General features: G+C 44.3%; 1 protein-coding gene across 5 annotated transcripts in view; it reads left to right on the top strand.

Annotated features, from left to right (window-relative positions):
• Positions 1 to 22,854, top strand: part of PAK1 (p21 (RAC1) activated kinase 1) — a 111,087-nt gene extending 88,233 nt beyond the window's left edge. For all 5 annotated transcript variants that reach the window (XM_043504074.1, XM_043504071.1, XM_038409032.2 and 2 more), the window contains 5 exons: positions 9,306 to 9,423; positions 13,216 to 13,315; positions 18,848 to 19,044; positions 20,596 to 20,733; positions 22,415 to 22,854. In XM_043504074.1, the coding sequence (XP_043360009.1) occupies positions 9,306 to 9,423; positions 13,216 to 13,315; positions 18,848 to 19,044; positions 20,596 to 20,733; positions 22,415 to 22,501 (640 nt within the window). In that variant the 3' untranslated portion in view covers positions 22,502 to 22,854. The remainder of the gene's footprint in view (positions 1 to 9,305; positions 9,424 to 13,215; positions 13,316 to 18,847; positions 19,045 to 20,595; positions 20,734 to 22,414) is intronic.
• Positions 22,855 to 23,971: the final 1,117 nt, after the last annotated feature.

The raw sequence follows: 23,971 nt of genomic DNA, 5'->3' as shown, positions 1-23,971 counted from the left end.
AACTAAGCCATGATATGTACATTTTCTTTCCTCTTGCACTGGTGCTGACATCCAGCTTGCAGAGAAGTAAGCCTGCCAGGATCCCAGGGAACACTGTCCTTTAGCAGTTTCTTAAGATGACTGTTCCTTCCTGAGTAAAGATATAATAGTTTAGCTACTGAACAGAAAACATACCCAGGGCTGGGCACAATCTAGGTATGAATAATGGAGTGCAAGTGGGTGCAAGGAGCCTTTCTCCCCATCCTACGCAGCCCTTCTCTGGGGCTGGATACAATCAAAGCCCTTCTGTTCAGGGAGCCCCAGGGCTGAGCAGAGCTATTGCCCAAGGTGGCAGTGACCTCTCCAAAGGGAGCAGGACTCTTTCCTTCACAGAGCTGGCTCTCCTGGAGTTGGCAGCACATGCTGAGCCCTTTGGAAGAGCACATCAGCTGCTGCTTTCCTGTTAGACCCCTGGAGGCACTGGCCGCTTCAGACATGCCCTGGAGCTCCCACTGGGCTGTTGTGCCCCAGCACCACCTCTCATGCAGGCTGTGCCTTACAGCTTGTCCGCGAGTACTTTTGGTACTGATTTAGCTGTATGTATTTCTAAGCCAATATTGTTAAATCTGTAGAAAACTGTGTGTAGACAAGCCCTGGGGCACAACATTCTGGCTGCACTGTGTGTTCTGATACACAGCCACCTTTCCACACAGAAATTAAGCTTTCACCTTTAAAAAAAAAAAAAAAAAATGCTTCTAGTCCTCATGACCATGAAAATCGCCATGTATATGTGCCCAGTGTGTATATCAATGCGGAGATGTTTCCCCTAGTCCGTAGACCAGTGGTCTTCATCCTTTTTAGGCCCAAAATCACTTTTTGAATTTAAGGGCAACCCAGGATCTACCCCGCCACTTCCCCGAAGCCCCACCCCCTTACTCCATCCCCCACTCTATGTCGCTTGCTCTTCCGCACCCTCACTCACTTTCACTAGGCTTGGGCAGGGGCTTGGGGTTCAGCAGGGGGTGCAGGCTCTGGGCTGGGGCTGAGGGGTTCGCAGTGCGGGAGAGAGCTCAGGGCTGAGCCTGGGGTAGGGGGTGGGGTTCAGCAGGAGGTGAAGGGTGCAAACTCTGGGAGGGAGTTTGGTTGCAGGAGGGGGTTCTGGGCTTTGCAGAGTGTTGGGGTGCAGGAGGAGGTATGGGGTGCTGGCTCTGGGAGGGGGATCAGGGCTGGGGCAGGGGGTTGGGGTGAAGGGAGGGCTTATGGGGTGCTGGCTGTGGGAGGGGGGTCAGGTCTAGGACGGGGGTTGGGATGCAGGAGGAGGCATGGGGTGCTGGCTCTGGGAGGGGGCTCAGGAGGGGATTTAGAGTGCAGGAGGATGTATGGGGTGCTGGCTCTGGGAGGCGGCTCAGAGCTGGGGGTTGGAGTGCAGGCTCCCGCCAGGCAGCACTTACCTCTGGTGGCTCCCGGTCATTGGCGCAGTGGTCTTAGGCAGGCTCCCTGCCTGTCCCGGCCCCACTCAGGCACATTGGCACCTCCTCCCCATCACGAGCCTGGCCACCCCCCCACACTGACAGCCAGTAGTGCACTACGTGGCCATGCTGCTCCTGGAAGGGGCCAACATGCCTCTGCTACCCTTGGGGGGGTGCACATGGCTCTGTGTGCTGCTCTTGCCTGCAAGCACCGCCCCTGTAACTCCCATTGGCCACAGCTCCCCGTTCCCAGCCAATGGGAGCTGCAGGGGCGGTGCTTGCAGGCAAGAGCAGCGTGCAGAGACCCCTCCCCCCGCAGGTCCATGCTGGCTGCTTCTGGGAGTGGCTTGGGGCTGCTGTGGCCTGAGATCATGATCGATTAGGAGAGTGTCCAGGATCGACCAGTCGATCGCAATCAACAGGTTGGTGACCACTGCTGTAGACAGTTTGAAACACCTCTATGAGAGCCGTGAACTGCCCCTTTCAGCCCAACAGGGGTTCACGCTGAAACCTAACGACGACGGCAGAAACATCAGCATTGTCAATTGTTTTATTGTTGACCATTTTAGAAGGAACATCCAGTTAAAAGGCTTTTACTCTAATTCCAAACTACCTTCCCAATTGCCAAAAACTTCACTTGTCTCCTTCCCAGCTGCCAGAACCTCTAACCTCCCCGAGTAACTATTAGGATGTAATTATGAGCTGTCAGAACAAACATTTGTGGCATGTCCAAAACTGTGGGGACTGCATACAGTGACTTGAATTTAGTATCAAATTAAGTAATCTGGAGCACTATGTATTGGTTGCATTAGCCATTTTCATACTTAATTAAAGTTCTCTATATTTAACTTCAATGGAGCTGCCACAGAATTAAGGCCCAGGTTGCTGCAGAGCATTCAGGGCCCTGAATACAGCCCCTTGGCTCTGGGCCACACACTTAAATCTTGACTTACTCCAGCTCTTCAAAAGCACTGTAGGTAAATAGCCATGAACTTTGTCTCTGGATCTCTCAGATTAGACTATGTAACAGAATACGCATCTGCTCAGCACAGATATTAAAGTCCCCAAGACCTCTTCTTAAGGTGTCTGCCCTTCTTTACCCAAAAATGCTGCTGCTCACACTTTTGCATTGTGAACTGCAGTTCAGTGGGGCTGTATATACTGCAAACTTGTAAAGCATTTTAGTACCTTTAGGGATGACAGGTGCAGCTATATAAATGTAAATTGTTATGAATAAAACCAAGGGTATGATGAGATGGAGAAGGGACATTGCAAAGGCACTGGAGGGTTATATTACCTTCAGATTTTTCCCAAACACCTTGGAAATGGAAGTTGTTCATAACTCTGAAATGTTTGTGACTCTGAACAAAACGTTATGGTGGTTCTTTCAAAAGTTTACAATTGAACATTGACTTAATTCAGCCTTGGAAAGTTACTAAGCAGAAGAAAAATGTTGCTTTTAACCATCTTAATTTAAATGAAACAAGCAAAGAAATAGTTTCTTTACCTTGTCAAATTTTTTTTTTAAAACTTTCCTTTTATTTTTTTTAGTAGTTTGTTCAACACTGTACTATGCTGTATTGGCTTTTTTTCCCTGGTCTCTGCTGCTGCCTGATTGCATACTTCCAGTTCCAAATGAGGTGTATGGTTGACCTGTCAGTTTGTAACTCTGGTGTTTCTAACTCTGAGGTTCTGTTGTATCTGCTTCTCTCAGCACATCGCATACAATAATCCTCTAAATCACACACTAATTTTATTCAAATAAGTCCTGAGAATCCTTCCCAACCACCAACACGTTCACCAGAACCTTCAGTCACACCACCCACCATAGCCCGTTTGTACAGTTCTCCCCATGATTCCACGAAAACTTGGGAGAGGAGTGAGCTTTGTAGCACATCCGTATGGGATTCTGAATCCAGTTGAACTGAGGCAGGAGAAGGGGATCCAGACCCCTGCATCCTGCCACCAGCCCTCTCACAATTAAAACAGATCTGTTAATTCAAACCCTGCAGAGGACTGAACTGTCCCACTATTGAATGGAGAACATTTATAAATATTTGCCCATCAGTGACTTGTAATGTGACTTCTGGGAGTTAGTTCTTGACTGTTCTCTTTTTTGGTTTGTCTTTTAAATGTCTCTTCCCATCTGTGTAGAGTGTTGAAAAGAACACAAGATTAAATGCTGTGAATTTAACTTGGTTGATGGAGTGCAGTGTGACAACTTCCTTTGACAATAAGGTTGCTTAAAAGAGGCATTTATTATCTAAGTAGAGAAGCTTGCAACACTACATGTATTGCACTTGCCTTCTCCGTTAAGAAAATCTGGGCTATAAGGTAATTACATGCCCTGTTGTCTTGTTTAAATGCCTTCAGTACATAAGCTGCCGCTTTTGTCATCGCCCTTCTTTCAAAAGACATCTTGAAAGAACTGATCATTCTACTGCTGTAGGCAATATGCAAAGCAGCTCCCAAATAGTTCTGTAATTCTTACAGGATAGGGGAATGCTATGTGGAGATTAGGTCTACTGCGGTACTTCAGTTTAGCACCAGTGTAAACCTGGGGTTCTGCTGGTGAGTGAAAAGGGAGTAATGTCGTGGTGAATCAGGCCTGTTCTATTTCCTGTCCTTTCTTGGACACTGAATGCATTTCCGATTGGAACCCAAATTTGCTTTAGCAAATCTATTATTACAAAAGGCAGCACGGGGAAGGATACCCTTGCAATTAGGCAATTGGACTGGGGACAGAGGGATCTAAGCCCCTTATGGATGTATAGGCTTCCAACAGCTGTGTGAAAACCAAATCATAGGCCTTTCTATTGCCCCAATTTCTCTGACTGTAAAATGGGGCTAATCATGCTTTATCCACTTTTGTACACCACTAGGAACTGCATCTGAAATGTATTTTATTACAGGAGTGCCTAGAGGTTCCAGATTGGGTCCTCATTGTGCTAGGTGCTGTATAAAAATACTATGCAAGTGCACTGTATTTTTTACTTTGAATCCCAATCCTCTAGTGCTTTGCATATGGATGGACCCTGTCAAGGTTCCTTCCCCACTCTGAACTCTAGGGTACAGATGTGGGGACCTGCATGAAAACCTCCTAAACTTACTTTTACCAGCTTAGGTTAAAACTTCCCCAAGGTACAAACTATTTTACCTTTTGCCCTTGGACTTTCGCTGCCACCACCAAACGTCTAATCAGGTTTATTATTGGGAAAGAGTAGTTTGGAAACGTCTTTCCCCCCAAAATCCTCACCAAAACCTTGCACCCCCCTTTCTGGGGAAGGTTTGATAAAAATCCTCACCAATTTGCATAGGCGACCACAGACCCAAACCCTTGGATCTTAAGAACAATGAAAAAAACATTGTTTCTTACAAGAAGAATTTTAATAGAAGAAAAGGTAAAAAGAATCACCTCTGTAAAATCAGGATGGTAAATACCTTACAGGGTAATCAGATTCAAAACATAGAGAATCCCTCTAGGCAAAACCTTAAGTTACAAAAAGACACAAAGACAGGAATATCCATTCTATTCAGCACAGCTTATTTTCTCAACCATTTAAAGAAATCATAATCTAACGCATATCTAGCTAGATTACTTACTAAGTTCTAAGACTCCATTCCTGTTCTGTCCCCGGCAAAAGCATCACACAGACAGACCCAGACCCTTTGTTTCTCCCCCCCATCCAGCTTTGAAATTATCTTGTCTCCTCATTGGTCATTTTGGTCAGGTGCCAGCGAGGTTATCCTAGCTTCTTAACCCTTTACAGGTGCAAGGGCTTTTCCTCTGACCAGGAGGGATTTTAAAGGTGTTTACCCTTCCCTTTATATTTATGACAGACCCCTGTACCAACGCAGAGCCCCAGTGAGGTAAACATAGAGGCTTTTTGTTTCTCAACTTTTGAGAGAAATCTCCTTTAAAAACAAACAAACACAACAAAACCAACCAGCCAGCCCCACAGAAATATAAACGTTCAGTTGTAGTCACCTATATGGAAAAGCCCTATGCAATTGAATAGGAGTAGAATCATAGGGCTACCCAGGAATGAATACTGTACTGTGCACCTCTACAAATTTAATAGCTAATGCTAATTTCTCTATAAGATTTTAAAAAATCAATAGTGCTCTATAGTAGGAATATAACTTTATAACAAATACTATGTGATTGTCCAAAAACCCTGTAGAAGGGCTGTCATTTTCTACTGAATTCTACAGGATTTTTCACAAGAGCAGGTTTATAGTGATGGTTCGCAAAAAGAAAAGGAGTACTTGTGGCACCTTAGAGACTAACAAATTTATTAGAGCATAAGCTTTCGTGAGCTACAGCTCACTTCATCGGATGCATCCGATGAAGTGAGCTGTAGCTCACGAAAGCTTATGCTCTAATAAATTTGTTAGTCTCTGAGGTGCCACAAGTACTCCTTTTCTTTTTGCGAATAGACTAACACGGCTGCTACTCTGAAAATAGTGATGGTTGGTGTTTATATGTTGTCTTCTATAGAAAAATCTCAAAGTACCTTGTAAACTGTAAGCCTGAGAAACACATATCACTATTCTTTAACTGGGGAGATAGAGGTACAGAGAGGATCTGGGCCTGATCCTCCCACTCGGACTCACGCTGAGTAATATCTCGTTACATAAGGAGCCCCATTTCAGTAGGACTACATAGTATGAGTCAGGGTAGCAGAATCTGACCCCAAGTGATGTGCCTAAGGTCATACAGCAGGTCAGTGGGAGGGAACAAAACTTGGCTCTGTATCTGTAATCACAGACCCCTTTCCTGTCTCAGAAACTGCCAGGGGAAAAAAAAAAAGCATTTGAAACATATCTGCAATAAACAATTCAGTGACTAATACTGGCCTCTGCTTTGGTTAAAGATCAAAACGAGCCTGGAGGTGGCACCAGCCTGCTTCCTCAAATCACATTTACTCAGCTGGAGCTGGCAGGAAGCTTGAATTAATTCTGCATCCTTGCAGGTTGTGTAAGATCTCTCAGTTATTTAGGTGCCCAGGCTCTGGCATGCACATACGGCTGCTGATTGCCTAGCTTCAGATTCCCAGCGTGCTTCTTGGCTTGCGCTGTCTGCTGCTCAGAATTACTTTCAGCTTCCAGCTGGTGCTCATTGGGTTGCTCTGTGTATGGTCATGCGGGACATGTGATCTCCCAATTTCTTGCCCATTGGGCAAGCTGAGTTAAGCTGCAGAAAACACTAATGGCAGGGAAGGAAACTGCCACTGACCAATTAAAAGTACTGATGGAATCTGCAAGGCACCCATGTCTAATTGTACTTGGCTGGAAAGATGATGATGATGGGTAAGACACAAAACCTTAAAAGTGGGTGGGGGGGAATTTGGGATACAATAGCTTTGGGGGTCCATTAGGAGGAGGATAACCCAGTTTCATAGGGTCAGCCGGAATATTCGTAAAGAAATTTGTACGGTTCCAACCCTATAGTCCCTTTCAAGAGGGAGTTATTGCACAGGCAGCAGAACCAATCATAGCCCAGTTCCTATGGAATCTGTACTGTTGGGGAAGAGACTCCAAATAGAGCAGCAAAGGGGGCATTGCACCACCGCTTCCTTTCCCCAAGGATGTCTGGTGTCTGGAGACTGTGTTCTCTGCACATGCAGGGAAATGCAGGCCAGTCGGTGAATGTTCCTGGGCCCTGTGTACACTCCTGCAGGATTCTCAAGGGATTTGCCCAGTACTACGCAGAGAGACATTGTTGAGCTGTGATTCTCTTCTCCTTGGCTCCTAGTCACGTGCTCAGACCACTAGACTGTACCTGTCCTCATTTAACTAAACAGTCTCCTTTAGTGCAAGTGTAAATGGTCTGTGTTACTTTGGAGCAAAAGCCCACATCCCGAAGCAGTCCTGTGTTGCCTCAGAATCATTACTATCTATTTTAAAGCCAGAATATGCATTACAATTTCTTGATTCTCCTATTTGAAAGATTTTAGCTAATTGCTGAATGAGACACTCACCTTGCTTTCTACCTTTGACAACTTGGAGAATTATTCATTACTTTGAGACTGTCTATTACATTTTCCTCTGGCCTTAAAGATGCAGTAGGATTGATCATCTGAACAGACTGACTCGTCCTTTAATCAATGCTAGTGCACAATGTCAACAGCAGCTCTTAATCTGATTTGAGTTCTTGTTTTTCTGTCTGCTGTCCCAATGTCTTGTTTATAATCTCAAGAGCACATGTACTCCTTAAAGGAACTAGGATTTCACCACCACCTGGAAGAGGGAAATTGTGAACTGGCCAACAGAACCAGGTCATATGCAGCCATCTCCTTACCAGACCCTGTCCCATCCTGCTGTGGACATGCCAGTAAAGGGTCAGGACAGAGCCCTGCTGTACTAGATTCACAGCTGGCATATCATCCTTTAGGTAGCTCTAATTTAACGCCTGGGCCAGGGCAATTTGAGAATCAGGCAGCCATAATCAGCTCCCCAGCAGACATGCCCTTTGCCCCTGCACCAAGCAGATCTTGATGCAGGTGAGAATCTGGCCCAAGGATGATCTTGTGATTAAACCACAGAACTAGGAGCCAGAAGCCTGGTCTGTAAGCTTGGCTTTGCTACTCTGTGATGTTGTTTGGGGAAAATCTGTTTAACCTCTGTGCCTTCATTTTCCTTCTGTGTAAAATGGTGATAATGCTTGCATACCTTGCAGGATACTGTCATTCTCAAATTGCTTTGAGATCCTTAAGTGTCATAGGTGCAATGAAAAAATTAATGATCAGACTTTAAGGAAGTATGATATTTTCTAAAAAATTACTCTACTTACAGTGTGCACACAGATGATCCATGACAAAATAGGAGCATATTACTATTTCCCCATCCTCCCTTTCCCCTCCCACACCTTTTATTTCATCTACATGTTCTCTCTTGTCTTAAACGAAGATCGAAGCTCTTCGGGGCTGGTACAACAAGTAATAAATCATTGGAGTACCACAAATATTATCTGAGTAACTTAAATCTCTAGCACTGCTAAATTAACTGTCTGTTAACTAATAGCTGAAAGCTCATGCTGTCACAGGGTTAATTCATAGTCACATATGTCAAAAATAAAATAAAAGGATTAAAATGGCTGAGAACTTAATAACTGGATATAACAGACAGCAAATTCCATGTGTATGCTGGTTATGTCGTGTGGGTGGTTGTGTTGATTTGTATCTCCAGGAGAGACTGTGCTAGAATATTTGTTGATTTGTACAAAAGTGATGAATGAGGAGTGTGCTGCGGTTAAGCAGTGTGTGTGCGCATTTTGGGGTTTATTGCACGTGCTCGTTGTGGTGGTGTATGGGTGGTTGTGTTGTGCTGGGAGAGTTGTGTGGGTTTGTGTGGTGGCAGTTAGGTACAGAGGTGTGGCGATTTGGCCAGCTAATCCATCATCTGTGTAGTTTCCCTCAGACAGCCAATGAAATTGTTGCATGTTAATTAGCTGCAAAGTAAGGGTAGTGATTAGTTGAATTACCTCTCATATAACAATGGTCTGGGACTCTTGGCATGGCATAGATACATGCATTACTATCGCTGTACACCACACAGGTGTAATGCATAAAATAAAAATGGCTAAGAACTTAAAGTTGGATGATAACAGACTGTGAATCCTAGTGATGATTCAACCTGGTGATATTCTGAACAAAAAAGTGCTCTCAGCCATGCTTGTAAGCTGTTTCCATCACTCCACACTGACTCTCCAGGCATTTTGGACTTTACAATGAGGCACAGATGCCTAGAGACCCACTACATTTTAAAAATAGCTTTACTCAGAGCTTTTTTGGCTAAAGAAATACAACTACCGTCTGTTGTGTGGTTTTTTTTTTTTTTTTTGGCCCTTTATAGTTACCTTGTAGGAGATGAACTGTGGGTAGTTATGGAGTATTTGGCAGGCGGCTCCCTGACGGATGTTGTAACAGAGACCTGCATGGATGAAGGACAAATAGCAGCTGTGTGTCGAGAGGTAAGATTATGCTCTGCTTGTCAGAATGAGTTCTTAGCATGAAATGTATAAATAAAATTAAGGTTTCCATGAAGGGTCATGGTTTTACAGTATAACTTGGAATGTTCTTTGACATGGAACTAGATTGCTTTGACTTGGAACTAGATATTTAATAGTTCTGTTGGACATGGCTTAACTGCGACAGAAACATTTAAAAGAAATATCACCAATGAGTTGAGCACAGAAGTAGCATGCCACAGTGCTGTTCAAACATTAGCTAATGGATGCAGTCTTGTTAACAGAGTAAATCTTTAACAATTTGAATCTCTGTTACCTAGTGTTCCTTGTTTGAAGTAAGGCCTGCCTGCCAATGTCTGCCTAGGGACATGGTGGATTCTCCATCACTTGCAATCATTAAGTCAACACTGGATACCTATTGAAAAGCTGTGCTATAACTCAAACAAGCTATGGGCTTGATGGAAATAATACTAGGTAAGGTTCTGTGCTCTGAGTTATGCAGGAAGGCAGACTAGGTGATCACAATGGTCCCATCTGGCCTGAAAATCTTAATGTCTTTAATTCTCTGCACTGATTCAGTGCCCGCATTACATCAGGATAAAATGACATTATACTGTTTTTTTTATTTGCCCTAGAAACCAGGCTGTGAGGGGGCAAGCAAATGCTGAATGAAGGGGGAGATTTTCAAAGGCACAGATGGGAGTTACGCACCTGACTTTCCATTGACCCAGCTGCCCTCTGTGCCTTTGAAAAAACTTCCCCCATATTTTTGTACTGTCTCAGAGAGTTTACTTTCCTCCTGCCCTGGAAGGTGAATTCCATTGGATAATGGAATTGGAAGAAAGGAGATGCTCCTTTCTGGAGGGGCAGGTGGAATTTTAAGGCCTTGTTAGGGTAGGCCCCACAAAGTGCTCTGGATGGTTCCAGGCTTCCTGTGGATGTTCCTAAAAGACCTCGTTGTGGCACACTGTATGTATGGAAGGGGGTGGCGTTCCTCTTGAATGTAAATCTGCGCTTTTTCCACTTGTGGTGCAGTTCTCAAATCTCTCTCCTTTTCAAATGTTGTTTACAATTCAATAATTATACCGAAAAAACTTTGAAAAATATGCATCAGACAGAAGAACTGTGGAAGCTTTGTTATTTCCTGGGCCTTTATGGGCCAGCTCACTACTACCGAGGAGTTTTCTGGTAGTACTCTTGTGATATTGCAAAACAGTTTATTCCAGGTTGTGCCAGAGGAACCCATACACAGTGTTTATTTTTTAAATTTGGTTTGACCTATTTCTTCACAGCCTCGTTAGTGGATCCATCATCTCAGTGTTAATATTCAGTTTGCAGACAGGCTTGCAACCTATTCTGGAATTTCTAGGATGGTCCCTATTTTCAGGGCAATCCCAGATCCCACATCTAGTTAATGGGGCTCAAAATCACTTTTAGGGCTCCCAACACATGATCCCTTGCAGCATGGTAACATTTTGATGCATTAACCCTCAGATCTAGAGTTAGGCAAATTTTTCCAGAAGTTTCTTTACTGAAAAACTCAGTTTTGGGTGAGTGAAGTTATTCGCAAATTTGTATTGAGTTCACCAACCAGTTTCAGCCAAACAGAAAAAGTTGAAATGTTTTCAGAACCATGGAAAGGAAATATTTTGTTTCAATCCCACAACAATTCATTTCAGTTTTTGGACCTTTTGAAAAAAAACAAAGCAAAGGCTTCACAAAATAGTGGTGGTGGAGCCTTCCTTACAATAGCCCTGTGGCTAGAGCAGTTACCTGGGATGTGGGAGACTCAGGTTCAGTTTCCTCATCTGCCTGATGCCGAGCTGAGACTTCAACTTGGTTCTCCCAGCTCACGTTTTAAATAAATGTCCCTCACTGCAAGGCTGAAGGTTCGTTCTTGCTCTCTCTAGTCAGACATGATGATATGAACAGCCCCTAGCCCACGACAGCCCCCAGTCCTGAATTTTCCCAGCTTTGAAATGTCCAGCCCTTTCCTGGACTATTCAGAGGAATAATAAGGTTTGTTTGGTCCAACTCATCACTTTTTAACTGGAGTTAACTATCACTTCAGTTCAAAGGCAACGCTGGGTTGGGTTAGATTAAAAGTAAAACAAGTTTATTAACAAGAGGGGATAGGATTTTAAGTGAGTTCCAATATGAAGAATAGAGCTAGAAATGGTTACAGGCAAATAGAAGTGAAAAATGCTTTCTAGCAGCTAAGACTTAACAAAACAAGCTACAACCATTGTTCAATGTACCAATCTACTTTCCAGCAAGATGGCTGACCTCCCCTCTGGTTGGGTTCTTCCACAAAGTCCAGGAAGATTGTCTTTCATAGTGCAGTGAACCGTTGCAATGGATTTTTCTAAAGGTTAATCTCCCCAAAGTAAAGTTCATTCAAGCTGTGAGGAAGGCACCATGGAGTCTCCTGGTGAAGGGAATTTCATGCTGTTTTCTTCCCCCGCTGGTGTTTGTTAAAATGCAAATTGATCTGTTTCTTGCAGTCCGTTCCCCACCCCCCATGATGTGATGCTGAGTGGTTATCTCCTCCCCTTGTTTACTTGATGGTCCTATTAACTTTCTGTGTAAATTGCATTCCCATTGTCACTTACTCAACCTTGGAAGTACCTTCAAGGTGGCAGAACCACATTCCTTTGTCTAGGGTGGGGTAACTTCAGCTCTGCCTGGCAGATACACTTTAAGAACATAATTCCCCATGTTTGTAAATTTGAATTTGTCCCCTGTACATACACACTCAATAATATTAAGTAACTGGCATTAGCTTTCTATTGATATCGTAACCTGTATCTAAAAGGCGTCATGTATGTCATTAATGAGTTGAGGTACATCAACTGGTCAGGGCAGCTGAAACTCACTCTTGGATGTCAGTGAGCCCCTTGCCCTGCAATGCTGTTAAGAATCTCAGGGCTTGTCTACAGTGGCAATTTACAGTGCAGCAACTTTCTCACTCAGGAGTGTGAAAAAACACCCCCCTGCGTGTAGCAAGTTTCAGCGCTATAAAGTGCCAGTGTTGACAGTGCACCAGCACTGGGAGCTGCGCCTGTCATAGAGGTGTTTTTTTTAAGAGCGCTTTTTAAGAGAGCAGTCTCCCAGTGCTCTGCCGTGACTACACAAACCACATTAAAGCGCTTTAGCGTTGCCAGTGTAGACTAGCCCTCAGTTTCCCACATCCCATGTGGCTGCTCTCACCAGTGGACAAAAGCTTATAAAGGAGGCTCCACCCAATCTCCGTGTTTGAGAATCCTTTCCTTTGCTTTTGTCAAAACGCCGGAAAACTGAAACAAAATGTTTTGGGTAGAAGTGAAATGTTTTGTTTTGAAATTGAGACATTTTGATTAGTTTTGACTTAAAAATTTTTTTTTGTTTGATTAGCTAAAAAGCTTAAAAAATGCCTTTTTTGGTTTGACCCCAACATAACTTATTCATGCATTTGTTTATTTTGGGGGCAATTGCCAATGAACAGAAAAATCCATTTTTTTGCCCAGTTCATAACGATTCATCCCAAGTTGGGTCTATTGTTTGTACCCAGATCGATCTCCATTCCACACAGATTTGAGATACTCTGACATATCACTTGTATGTCACATCAGAAATGCAGTCATTAAACTGTGGAGATCGAAAATGTTGCTTATAGTAAAGAAAATAAGGCCATGTTATTTAAAAGTGCATATCTTCAGATTCGACTAGTTGGTCAGTTGCTCCTTTTTTAATGCAATTTCCTAGGTTGTTGAATGGCTTTATTAAAAAAATACCATGTTGTGAACTTTCTCATAGTGTCTTCAGGCTCTGGAATTCCTGCATTCAAGCCAAGTCATTCACAGAGACATCAAGAGTGACAACATTCTACTAGGAATGGACGGCTCCGTCAAACTAAGTATGCAGAAGCAGCCTTGAGGATTACTCGAATTGTGAGCTTGCAAATTAAAGGGCAGGTTGTCCTTCCAAGGCACAGTTGTGTTGTGAGGATAGCCAATAGGCAGTGACACCTATTTGTGTTAATGGTAGCTGCAGGGATAAATCGCTGTGCACTGAGACCATAGCTTTAAATATGCTTGGGCTAGATTAAAAAGGATGACTTGGGATGGGCAGAAGAGATCTCGTTACTTGCAGACTGAGCACAATTAGTATGAAAAACAGTGAACTAGCATTGTGGGGTTCCATGTTTTCCATTTTTACAAACTGTCAGTCATGCCCACGCAGCCTGGGCTCTGAGAGTCAAGCTGAGTTCTTTCTTTCTTGCACATTATCACCAGCGATAAAGATTCTGTATGCCACATTATGTCCTTAATGTCACCTCTGCAGTCATATTGCTTGGGGTGGCAAAGGGGTAATTGATTGAAACCTAGTAAAGAACTTTGTTGATGGTGTACTGGATGGAAGAGAAACCTGCTCCAGGGTTAACAGGAGACATAAATAAATAAATAAACCTCTGCTTTAGTCAGTAACATGAGCAGATACAACTCCAAATTTACTCCAGGAGCAGATCTGCTGAGTAAGAAGGTATCATTTATATTTTTTACATAATCCCTTTTCAGAGTAGAACTGCACTTCAATATCCCACTGTTTTGATTTTGTATCAAGCTATGAATAGCTAGCCAGAGGCAAAGATGTCATGTGCATTATAGAATTTTTTTTTAAACTGCATTCTGATAGCTGCCTAGTGTGGATTAAGTTAGAAAAGTCTCTCTTTGAAAATGGTGCAGTATGCTTTCAGGCTGATTCTCTTAATGGCTCCAATACAAATGTACTCAGTTGTAACCCATAGATGATTTTTCTAGTTATTAGCCTGGGTGCAAGACTCAACCTGGGATCTAAAATTTAAGCTGTGTGTGTTCTTCCCCCTTACCTCAACCTGAAATAAAATTTTACCGGCAGAACTTTGCTGGTAGTTATGTTTTTTCTTTGAGCAGATGCAGATATGTATTCCACTTAGGTGTGCGTGCACCCAGTACACCAGAGCTGAAGAAATTTGCCTAGCAGTACCCAGAGGGGGCGCCACTCATAACCCCTCCCTTAGCTACATGAGGCAGTGCTGTCCTGACCCTCCCTCAGTTTTTTCTTACTGCCTGTGGCTGGAGTCAGAGCCCTGTGTGATCTTAACCTCATTACCTCTCAATTAGTTTACTATTTTCCCTTGTGTGTAGTTAGAACATAAGAATGGCCATGCTGGGTCAGACGAATGGTCCATCTAGCCCAGTATCCTGTCTACTGACAGTGACCAGTGCCAGATGCCCCAGAGGCAATGAACAGAACAGGTAATCATCCACTGATCCATCCCCTGTCGCCTATTCCCAGCTTCTGGCAAACAGAGGCTAGGGACACCATCTCTGCCCATCCTGGCTAATAGCCAATGATGGACCTATCTTCCATGAACTTATCTAGTTCTTTTAGGTTTCAGAGTAGCAGCCGTGTTAGTCTGTATTCGCAAAAAGAAAAGGAGTACTTGTGGCACCTTAGAGACTAACAAATTTATTAGAGCATAAGCTTTCGTGAGCTACAGCTCACTTCATCGGATGCATTTGGTGGAAAAAACAGAGGAGAGATTTATATACACACACACAGAGAACATGAAACAATGGGTTTATCATACACACTGTAAGGAGAGTGATCACTTAAGATAAGCCATCACCCACAGCAGGGGGGGGAAGGAGGAAAACCTTTCATGGTGACAAGCAGGTAGGCTAATTCCAGCAGTTAACAAGAATATCAGAGGAACGGGGTTGTCATTCTCCCGCTTTTCATGGCCTGACCAGCATCGGGGCCCTTTGATGGAACGTTACGAGTACCAGGATTGGTGCTTGTCTAATGATCAGGAGGGAGTCCTGTGGCCTGGCACTTACTGGCCACCAATGCATTATCCATGTCAACAGCCTCCATGGAATCTATGTCAAATGTCTCCATGGAATCCATGGGATGCTCCTCGGTTGCAGAGGTCCTGCTCTTCATTTTGCTTGAAGGCAAAATTGGTGGCCAGGTCTGCAGTGACCACCATCATGGTACACCGCAGTCCCAGGCTCTGGGGGTCCTTCTCCCTGCAGAGCCTCCACAGTCTTTCCTTCTGGGTGCATCAGCCCTGGAACAGGATCCGGCTTTGGCTCAAATAAGGGCCTAGTCTTTGTTTCTGGACAATTCTGTGCTGCCTGGCTCATCCTTGCCTTAGGTATCAGAGGATTTTAAGTCATACCGAGAGCTTTTGCGGGGCATAGCTTCTTCCCTCAGTATCCAAGCGGAGCTCTTGCAAGAGAATACCCACTAATTAGTAGATATCCTGCAGCCATCTGCTCCTGGGAGAGTTGCCCTCCTATCAAGGATGCGATCCTTTAACCAGCTAAGGACCTCTGGAGCATGCTGGCTTCATTACTACCTGCAACCAAGTGCATGGAAAAGCGCTGTTTCATTCCCATGCAGAGATTTGAGGGGTTTTACTCCCCTCCAGCCCCAAATTCCCTAGTTGTAACTGTGGTGAATGATCAAGCCCAGCAGGGTAGTCCCCCCAAGGATAGGAACTCTAAACGATTGGACCTCCTGGGCAGGAAGATTTACAACTCCTCTTCCTTATGGATGCAAATTGCTAACTAGCAACCCTTGTGGTCCAAGTATGATTTTGTTAACTGGACAATGTCAGAGTTCACAGACCAGCTGCTCAAGGCCTTGTGAGAGGAATTCTGGGCATTTGTCACTGAAGGCTGCTTGGTGGCTAAGGTGTCCTTGCAGCCTGTGCTAGACATGGTGAACACTTTGGCCTGGGTGATGGCTCTGCAGTCACCACGAGGAGGGCTTCCTGGCTGCAGAATCTTGGCATTGCCCCTAATGTCCAGCAAGCCATTGAGGATTTGCCCTGCAATAGCCCAAATGCTGTTTTTGGACAAAACTGACAAGAAGCTGCATTCCTTCAAGGACTCCAGGACTACCCTGCTGTCCTTGGGGGTGTACATGCCAGTGATGCAGAGGTGCCACTGAGGCATTCAGCAGCAGCAGCAGCAGTATCGTCCATAGCACACGTTTGGCCAGCCTTGCCCTCCGCCCAGCCAATGGGACAAACCCAGAAAGAGAGATAGATTCAACAGGAAAAAGCAGTTGGTCTTGGGGTTCGGCCAGTCTACACACTGTCCTCCAAGCACCCATTTGGCCTCCTTGGTCCAGAGCACTGTTCCAGTCATTGCTTCTTTCCTCATATCCCTGCTTTGGGGACAGGCTGGCCTGCTTTCACAATGCTTGGGGCTCGATCACCACCCACAGCTGAGTCCTAAGCACCATCAGATTGTGTTATGCCATCCAGTTCCTCTCCACAACTCCTTCCCACCCTCCCTCCCCATCCCCCTTCAGGGCCCTCTCTCACGAGATATTGCTCTTTGAGCAGATCTGCTCTCTGCTGGCTTTGGAAGTGGCATGTTTGTGGCACAGCTGAATGAGGAGGAAGAGCAGTGTTTGGTGGCTGTCCAACAAGTCCTCCTTAACAGTAGAGGACCCTCCACCAGGGTGCCCTATTCAGTGAAATGGAAATGACTTTCGGTGTGACCATTAGCCCACATTGGTGATCTCTATCCAGGGCACTTTGGAGAACCTGCCGCACCTTCTGTCATTGGGGCTTGTGTTTAGTTCATTGATAGCTTATCTGGCAGCGATATCGGCATTTCATTCCCCCCCTTTCCCCCCCATTCAGGGAAGATCAGTTGTCTTCAATGCCACGGTAGCAAGATTCTTAAAAGGGCTTCTTCATCTGCATCCTCCATTCCTAGAACCAGTTCCTCTGTGGGACCTTACCTCATCCTAGCAGCCTTAATGAGACCTCTGTTCGAGCCCCTGGCATCTTGTCCCTTCCCGCTTGTGTGTCAGAAAACTGCATTCCTGGTAGTGATCACATCCCCAAGGAGAGTGTGAGAGTTACAGGCTTTGATGGCAGAGCCTCCTTATTCACAATTCTCCAAAGACAAAGTGACCTTATGGCCTGCATCCAAAATTTTTTTCTAAAGTGGTTTCTCAGTTTCATTTGAACCAGGTGATGTATATACCCGTGTTCTTTCCCTAGCCACATTCATCTCCAAAGGAGCAGCGTCTCCATATCTTAGATGTCAGGCTAGCCTGACATCTGGACAGGCCTAAACCATTTCATGCTTTGCCTCATTTGTGTTGTATGCAGATCGCATGAAGGGTCAAACAGTCTCTGCAGAGATTATCTCCAAATGGATAACATCCTGCATCAAGACTGCATAGGAAATAGCTCTGGTTACCCCCTCTCCGCGAACAAGGCACAAGTGCTGGGCGAACACGCATTTTTTATGGTGCACGAGGCATGAAAGAAACCAGCTTGCTGTGTTGGCTTTGCAAGGCTAACAGGAGTAAATACTTGTTTTAATCAGCAAAATAAGCAGATGAGTTGAAAAGACATGGGGATCAGAAATCTTCGCTTAAAAGTTCCCTTCCTACTTTTGACTATAAATGAATTGAAATGTCTAAAAGTAAATTAATTTTAGTATGGACATAAGCATTCACACTGTAAAGCAAATACAGCTAGATGGGATGATGTATTACTGTGGAAATAATACGACTGTGACACATCTGATGAGAAAAAACATATATTATCCTGATCCCAAATTAGATTTAGCATCAGTTAACTTTCCTGGAAGTGTCACTTTAGAATAATAACATTTAGAATGTACAGCACATATAGAACTTTACGCTTTCAAGGTGCTATAAGGACATTACTTTTTCTGGGAGGTTGTGAGACAAGAAATACTGTCTCCATTTTATATGTGGTTGTGGAGGTGTTCACTTGTCCAACGGCATGACAGTGAGTCAGTTACAGAATCCAGATGCCTTGTGTTTTAAGCACATAACTATCCTTCCTTTCATAACTGCTGCCATAACTTACATCAGCCGATGCATAATATGAACGCCATTTTCAGCCTTGTTTTCAGTCAATTCTCTGGCATTAATGGCATTCTCATAACACAAGAACTAGGGGTCACCAAATGAAATTAATGGACAGCAGATTTAAAACAAACAAAAGGAAGTATTTCTTCACACAACGCACAGTCAACCTGTGGAACTTTTTGCCAGGGGATGTTGTGAAGGCCAAGACTATAACAGGGTTCAAAAAGGAACTAGACAAGTTCATGGAGGATAGGTCCATCAATGGCTATTAGCCAGGAAGGGCAGGGATGGTGTCCCTAGCCTCTGTTTGCCAAAAACTGGGAGTGGATGACATGGGATAGATCACTTGATGATTACCTGTTCTGTTCATTCCCTCTGAAGCACCTGGCACTGACCAATGTCAGAAGACAGGATACTGGGCTAGATGGTCTGACCCATTATGGCTGTTTTTATGTTCTTTTATATCTTTGTGAACAAACTAACTTATCTTTAAAATGTCTCCTTGCTTCCCAACCCCCATTTTCTCTTCCAGCTGACTTTGGTTTCTGTGCCCAGATAACACCAGAGCAGAGCAAACGCAGCACCATGGTGGGGACACCTTACTGGATGGCTCCTGAAGTGGTGACGCGGAAAGCTTATGGGCCGAAAGTGGACATCTGGTCTCTGGGAATCATGGCTATTGAAATGATTGAGGGAGAGCCTCCTTACCTCAATGAGAACCCCCTGAGAGTAAGCCAATGCTATGTCACTGCAGTGCCGTGCGAGATCAGCCAGATGCGTCAAACCTGGCTTCGTTTTTTTGATAGTTACTGTATAGTCATACGTTAATAAGGAAACCTCAGAAGTTTCTGCATTAGGGTGAACGGATGCATCCTGGATGCTTCTCTGAACATCTCTGCTATATTAGGCCAGAAGCAATGCAAGAATGGCCTTTCGTGACATTTCTCTCTGTTCAGTCCCTATGCTGCCTAAAAATTAGAAATGAGGAAAATTCTGACCATTTCAGAGCCTTAAAAGTCTGAATTTGGTTCTAGATAATGGAAACCCATGGTCTCGGTTTTGTGAAGTGATTTAACTGTCCTTCGCAAGCTGTCTTTCCAGGAATACCTTTCCAGTGGCCCACTTCAAAGCATGGCAAGCACTTTCGTAGACTCACTCGTAAGACATTGAGGGCCAGATTGTGGGTAGTTACTTCCTATCCCTAGTTATGAGCATGTGGCAGCAGGAGCACTGCTAGGCATAGTGTTTTGTAATTGTGGCTGGCTTCTCAAATCCTCAAGCCCAGCCCCTCCTGTGCAATCCCACTCCATTTCGCTGCTTGGTTCTCGTACTGTGGCAGTGGTGGATGGGTTGCAAAGGTTGAGCCCAGGCAGTGGATTTGCTGCAAGCATTGCAGGAGAAGTTCCAAATTCAAGCACATTCATCAACTATTTAAAAAAAAATAGAAAATGTTCCTGTTAATAGTTTCGTAAAACTTGGGGGTTTTCACATAATCTAAAAATGTCGGCTCTAACCTGCCTGACATTGTCCATATATGATATACACCATATACGATATACACCAGACCTTCCCTTATATGAGCTCTCCCAGCTCCGTAAACCACCAGTAGCTACCAGTGCTGGGAGCACGGGTCCCAGCGCTGGTGCACTGTCTACTTTGCCACTTTACAGCGCTGAAACATACATCGCTCGGGGTTGTTTTTTCACACCCCTGAGCGAGAAAGTTTCAGCGCTGTAAAGTGGCAGTGTAGACAAGGCCTGGGTTTGTGTTTGCAGGGACATTTACAGGCATGACTATGCCAGTAGCGTTACCCTGCTGTAATTATAGTGGTATAACTCCCTGTGTGGACATTCTTCTTGCAGAATAAAAGTGTCCACTCAAGGAGTTATACCAGTATAAACTACAGTGGCATAATTATATTGATATAGTTATGCTAGTAAACTCCCCTGTATATAAAAGCCCTTAGACAAGACATGAAATGTTTTTTCTTCTTGCAAATCCCTCCAGTTGGCTACAGGATCCAAACCTGGATTAAATAGGGTAAAATATTAGAGGACTGGATCCTGTCCATTTAAAAATAGGGCAGACAGCAGTGCTGTTTTATAATAAACATGGATGGACATAAGAGTGTATGAGTCATGCAACAATTTATTCCTAATGGAATGTGCAGGAAAAATAGAAGCCTGTGTAATCTGTAGGAGGAGGGATCTCACTCAAACAAGGGGCGAATCTGAATTGCCCCTCATTTCCTTTTGTTTCCTTGGTGCTCATTTCCTTCAGGCCCTGTATCTCATTGCTACCAATGGTACTCCAGAGCTGCAGAACCCTGAGAAGCTTTCACCCATATTTAGAGACTTCCTGAACCGCTGCCTCGAGATGGATGTAGAGAAAAGAGGTTCTGCCAAAGAACTGCTACAGGTAACCACTGGGTTGGGGGTGGAGGGGTGAGCTCAAGTCAAGCCCGCACTCTGGCCTCTACTAAGGATTCCTTTTATGTTTAAAATGGCATGGCTGACGGCACACGCATGCCTGAGGTGACATGCCCGAAGGGGCACAGGAAGTGGATTGATGAGGATTTTTTTACTTTAGGACTCTTTTCCTGGTTCCCATCTCTTTTTGTTTTGGCCACTGCTGGGTGGAATATTCTGTAACCAAATTCAAAATGCTCACCCTGGCCTGATCCTCCAAGATGCAGAGCCCCTTATTCCCATGGTTTCTCCACAGCTGGTGCCCAACTCTGTGTGTCTCAGCACTCTTCCCTCATTGCTCAGACTTTTCTCCCTGCTTTTCTTGGCCTTGTCAACTGCATGATTCCCCACGACAGCCCTTCTGCTGCAAGTGTCTTTTTATACCATGTCTCAGACCCTGCTGTCTCTCTCCTTAATTCACCTCAGCTTGGCTACAAAGGGGACTTCCTCCCTGTCCGTTCTCTGCTAGTTTGCTTCCCTGGAGACACTGCTACTCATGCCTTAATCGCTAGCCATTTATTGGGTACCATTCTCTCACTGATGCTCTTCCTTAAATCCCTGCTGTTTCTGTTTCAGGAGCTTGGGTGCTCTAGTCAAAATGCTTCCAGGGAGCAGAACAGTACTGGCCTCTCACCCACTTCCGCTCTATTTTCATGGATGTCCAGTTCCAGGACTGAATTCAACCCCATCAGATTGCTTGTGTTCCACTCCCTCAGAAGTCCAGTGGGAGTTGTGCATGTGTGACTGATGGGATGGTCATGTCTCTCAAGTGCTCAGTGGTTGGGCTGTACCTGACTTCCCTCACTTGAGATCCACTTTGAATCTGTCTTCTGCTCTCCCCCCCATACATGCTATGCTAGGATTGTGCATTAGAAACTTTACTGTTACCCACTATACATGGAATTATTTCCCCACTGCAGCAGGTATTTCCACTTCTTGAAATTTACCTCAAAACCCACTACCTTCAGCTCAGGAGGAACTCTCCATACAGTGCTTTGTGGCACCATGTATAGTGTGATGGATGCACAACAATATCTGTGTTGCATTGTAGTAAGTGGAAGGTGTCCTGCAAATGGAAGCCTGGATATCTAGTAAATGACTTGGATTGTCAGATTGACTATAGCTGTGCCAAACTCCAGTTCTGCTTTGCAGATAGTAATAGATTGAAAGGCTAGAAGGCACTATTATGATAATTGAGTCCGACCTCTTGCATAACACAGGCCGTAGAAAATCACCCAGTGACTCCCACATCCAGCTCAATAACTTGTGGATGAACTAGAGCAGATCTCTGTGTCTTCATTCCATCCAGGACTAAGATCCTCTAACTTTCAATTTATATTTTTGAATTAACTCAGAATCCATGAAGAATTTCTGAGTTTCGACTAGTTTTGTGTCACAAGCCCATAAAGCTGGGAATTTAGCTTGATTTTGGTGCAAAGCTGGAACTCAGTCCAGGCTTGCTTGAAAGGTTTGTGACTTCAGCAAACCTTTTAGTTTAACCTGGTTTGAGTTTTGAGCTTATAACTAAACTAAACTGAGGTCTACATGGTTTTGGTGCAAACGTTTCACTCTGTGGTGACACTTGACCTCAAAGGCATCATCAGTAACTTGGTTTTCTCCTTCTCTCCTAGCATCAGTTCCTGAAAATTGCGAAGCCCCTTTCTAGTCTCACTCCTCTGATTATTGCTGCAAAAGAAGCAGCGAAGAACAACCACTAACATGGAATCATCATAGTCATTGTGCCAAGTCTTTTCAATGTTCATTTCAGAGGCTGAATACCTGCTTTCCTGCTCCTTGGGGTGCCCAAAACTTTGATCCCCTGAGAGTGGGCCACAGAAGTAGTATTTGTTGAATGTTAAAGGAGGCATTGCTGATCTAGTCATGAACTGCCTTCTCACCCACTTGGTGGGAGAAGATTATTTTGTATGGTTGACAAGGTCTTTGTGAGAACCTCTGAGCCTGATGTAGCAAAGCCAGTTTGATTTCATATCTCTTAATGTTTATTTTTTAACATAAGTGTGGAGCCTTAGACCATGTTTATCTTAATAAATTAAATCTCTCGCTGGCAGCATGTTCACAGCTCACAATAAGATCGTAATTTTAAACTCCAGTCATTAAAAATCTCATTTGTTCACCTTTCTATGACTAAGGATTTCCCTGGACATCTGTTTCTGACTAGCCTTGGATTTCTGGGTGAACCCCTAGGACAAAATGGGGTGATAATACTAGAACACCCCAGCCCTAGGGGAAGTCGGATTGGATGATCAGATAGACACTCCCTGTGGAATTTGGACAGAGATTGAAGAGAAGTGCCATTGCCTTGAATAATTGTTGGATAAACGAGGAGTTTATTTATATTTTTCCCTGGCACTGTCTTATTGGCCCATGTAATGGGAAATGGACTACAGGTCACAACCTTAGCTGGTGGATATCCATGTAGCTCCACCGATTTCAATGGAAATACAGGTTTCAGAGTAGCAGCCGTGTTAGTCTGTATTCGCAAAAAGAAAAGGAGTACTTGTGGCACCTTAGAGACTAACAAATTTATTAGAGCATAAGCTTTCGTGAGCTACAGCTCACTTCAGTGAGCTGTAGCTCACGAAAGCTTATGCTCTAATAAATTTGTTAGTCTCTAATGGAAATACATTGCTTCATGCCAGCTGCCCGACATCTGTAAGACAAAGCCATTGTAAATAACAGAGATTAGAACCTGATCCATAAAGGCGCTGTGGGTCCTTGCCTCACAATGGGAGCCCAGGGGCTGAGGAGTTCTTTAGCACATCACATGATCAGACTATAACCATGCTGGCTGCTACCGTAATTGAGCATGGGTGCTGGTAGCAGGATTGCAGCACAACTTCCCCCGACCAAGGATTATTTCTTATAAATAACCATGTTAAATCCTGCTTCAGGCTATCCATCGCCTAGGCGGGCTACAGTCAGAAGGAACCATTTATTCTTTGGCTTCTGTCCCTCAGTTGATTTCTAATCCATGGTGGTGCCTTGCCTAGGATTCCATCATCACTACTTAGTTTTCTTAATAGCTTTGTGTGAGAGATTTTGCCAAAGGCTTTTTGAGGCCCCTTGATAAATTGTAGCATTGTGACATCAGAGCGATGTCATCTTCTAACAACTAAGTTCTAACAGTCTGGCTTCATTGCCCTGATCTATTGACATGAAAGTCAGTG

Source organism: Dermochelys coriacea, chromosome 1 (assembly GCF_009764565.3).
Source record: "Dermochelys coriacea isolate rDerCor1 chromosome 1, rDerCor1.pri.v4, whole genome shotgun sequence".
Lineage (NCBI taxonomy): Eukaryota > Metazoa > Chordata > Testudines > Dermochelyidae > Dermochelys > Dermochelys coriacea.
Note: the sequence above shows the minus strand (reverse complement) of the source record. Positions and strands in the feature narration are given on the sequence as shown.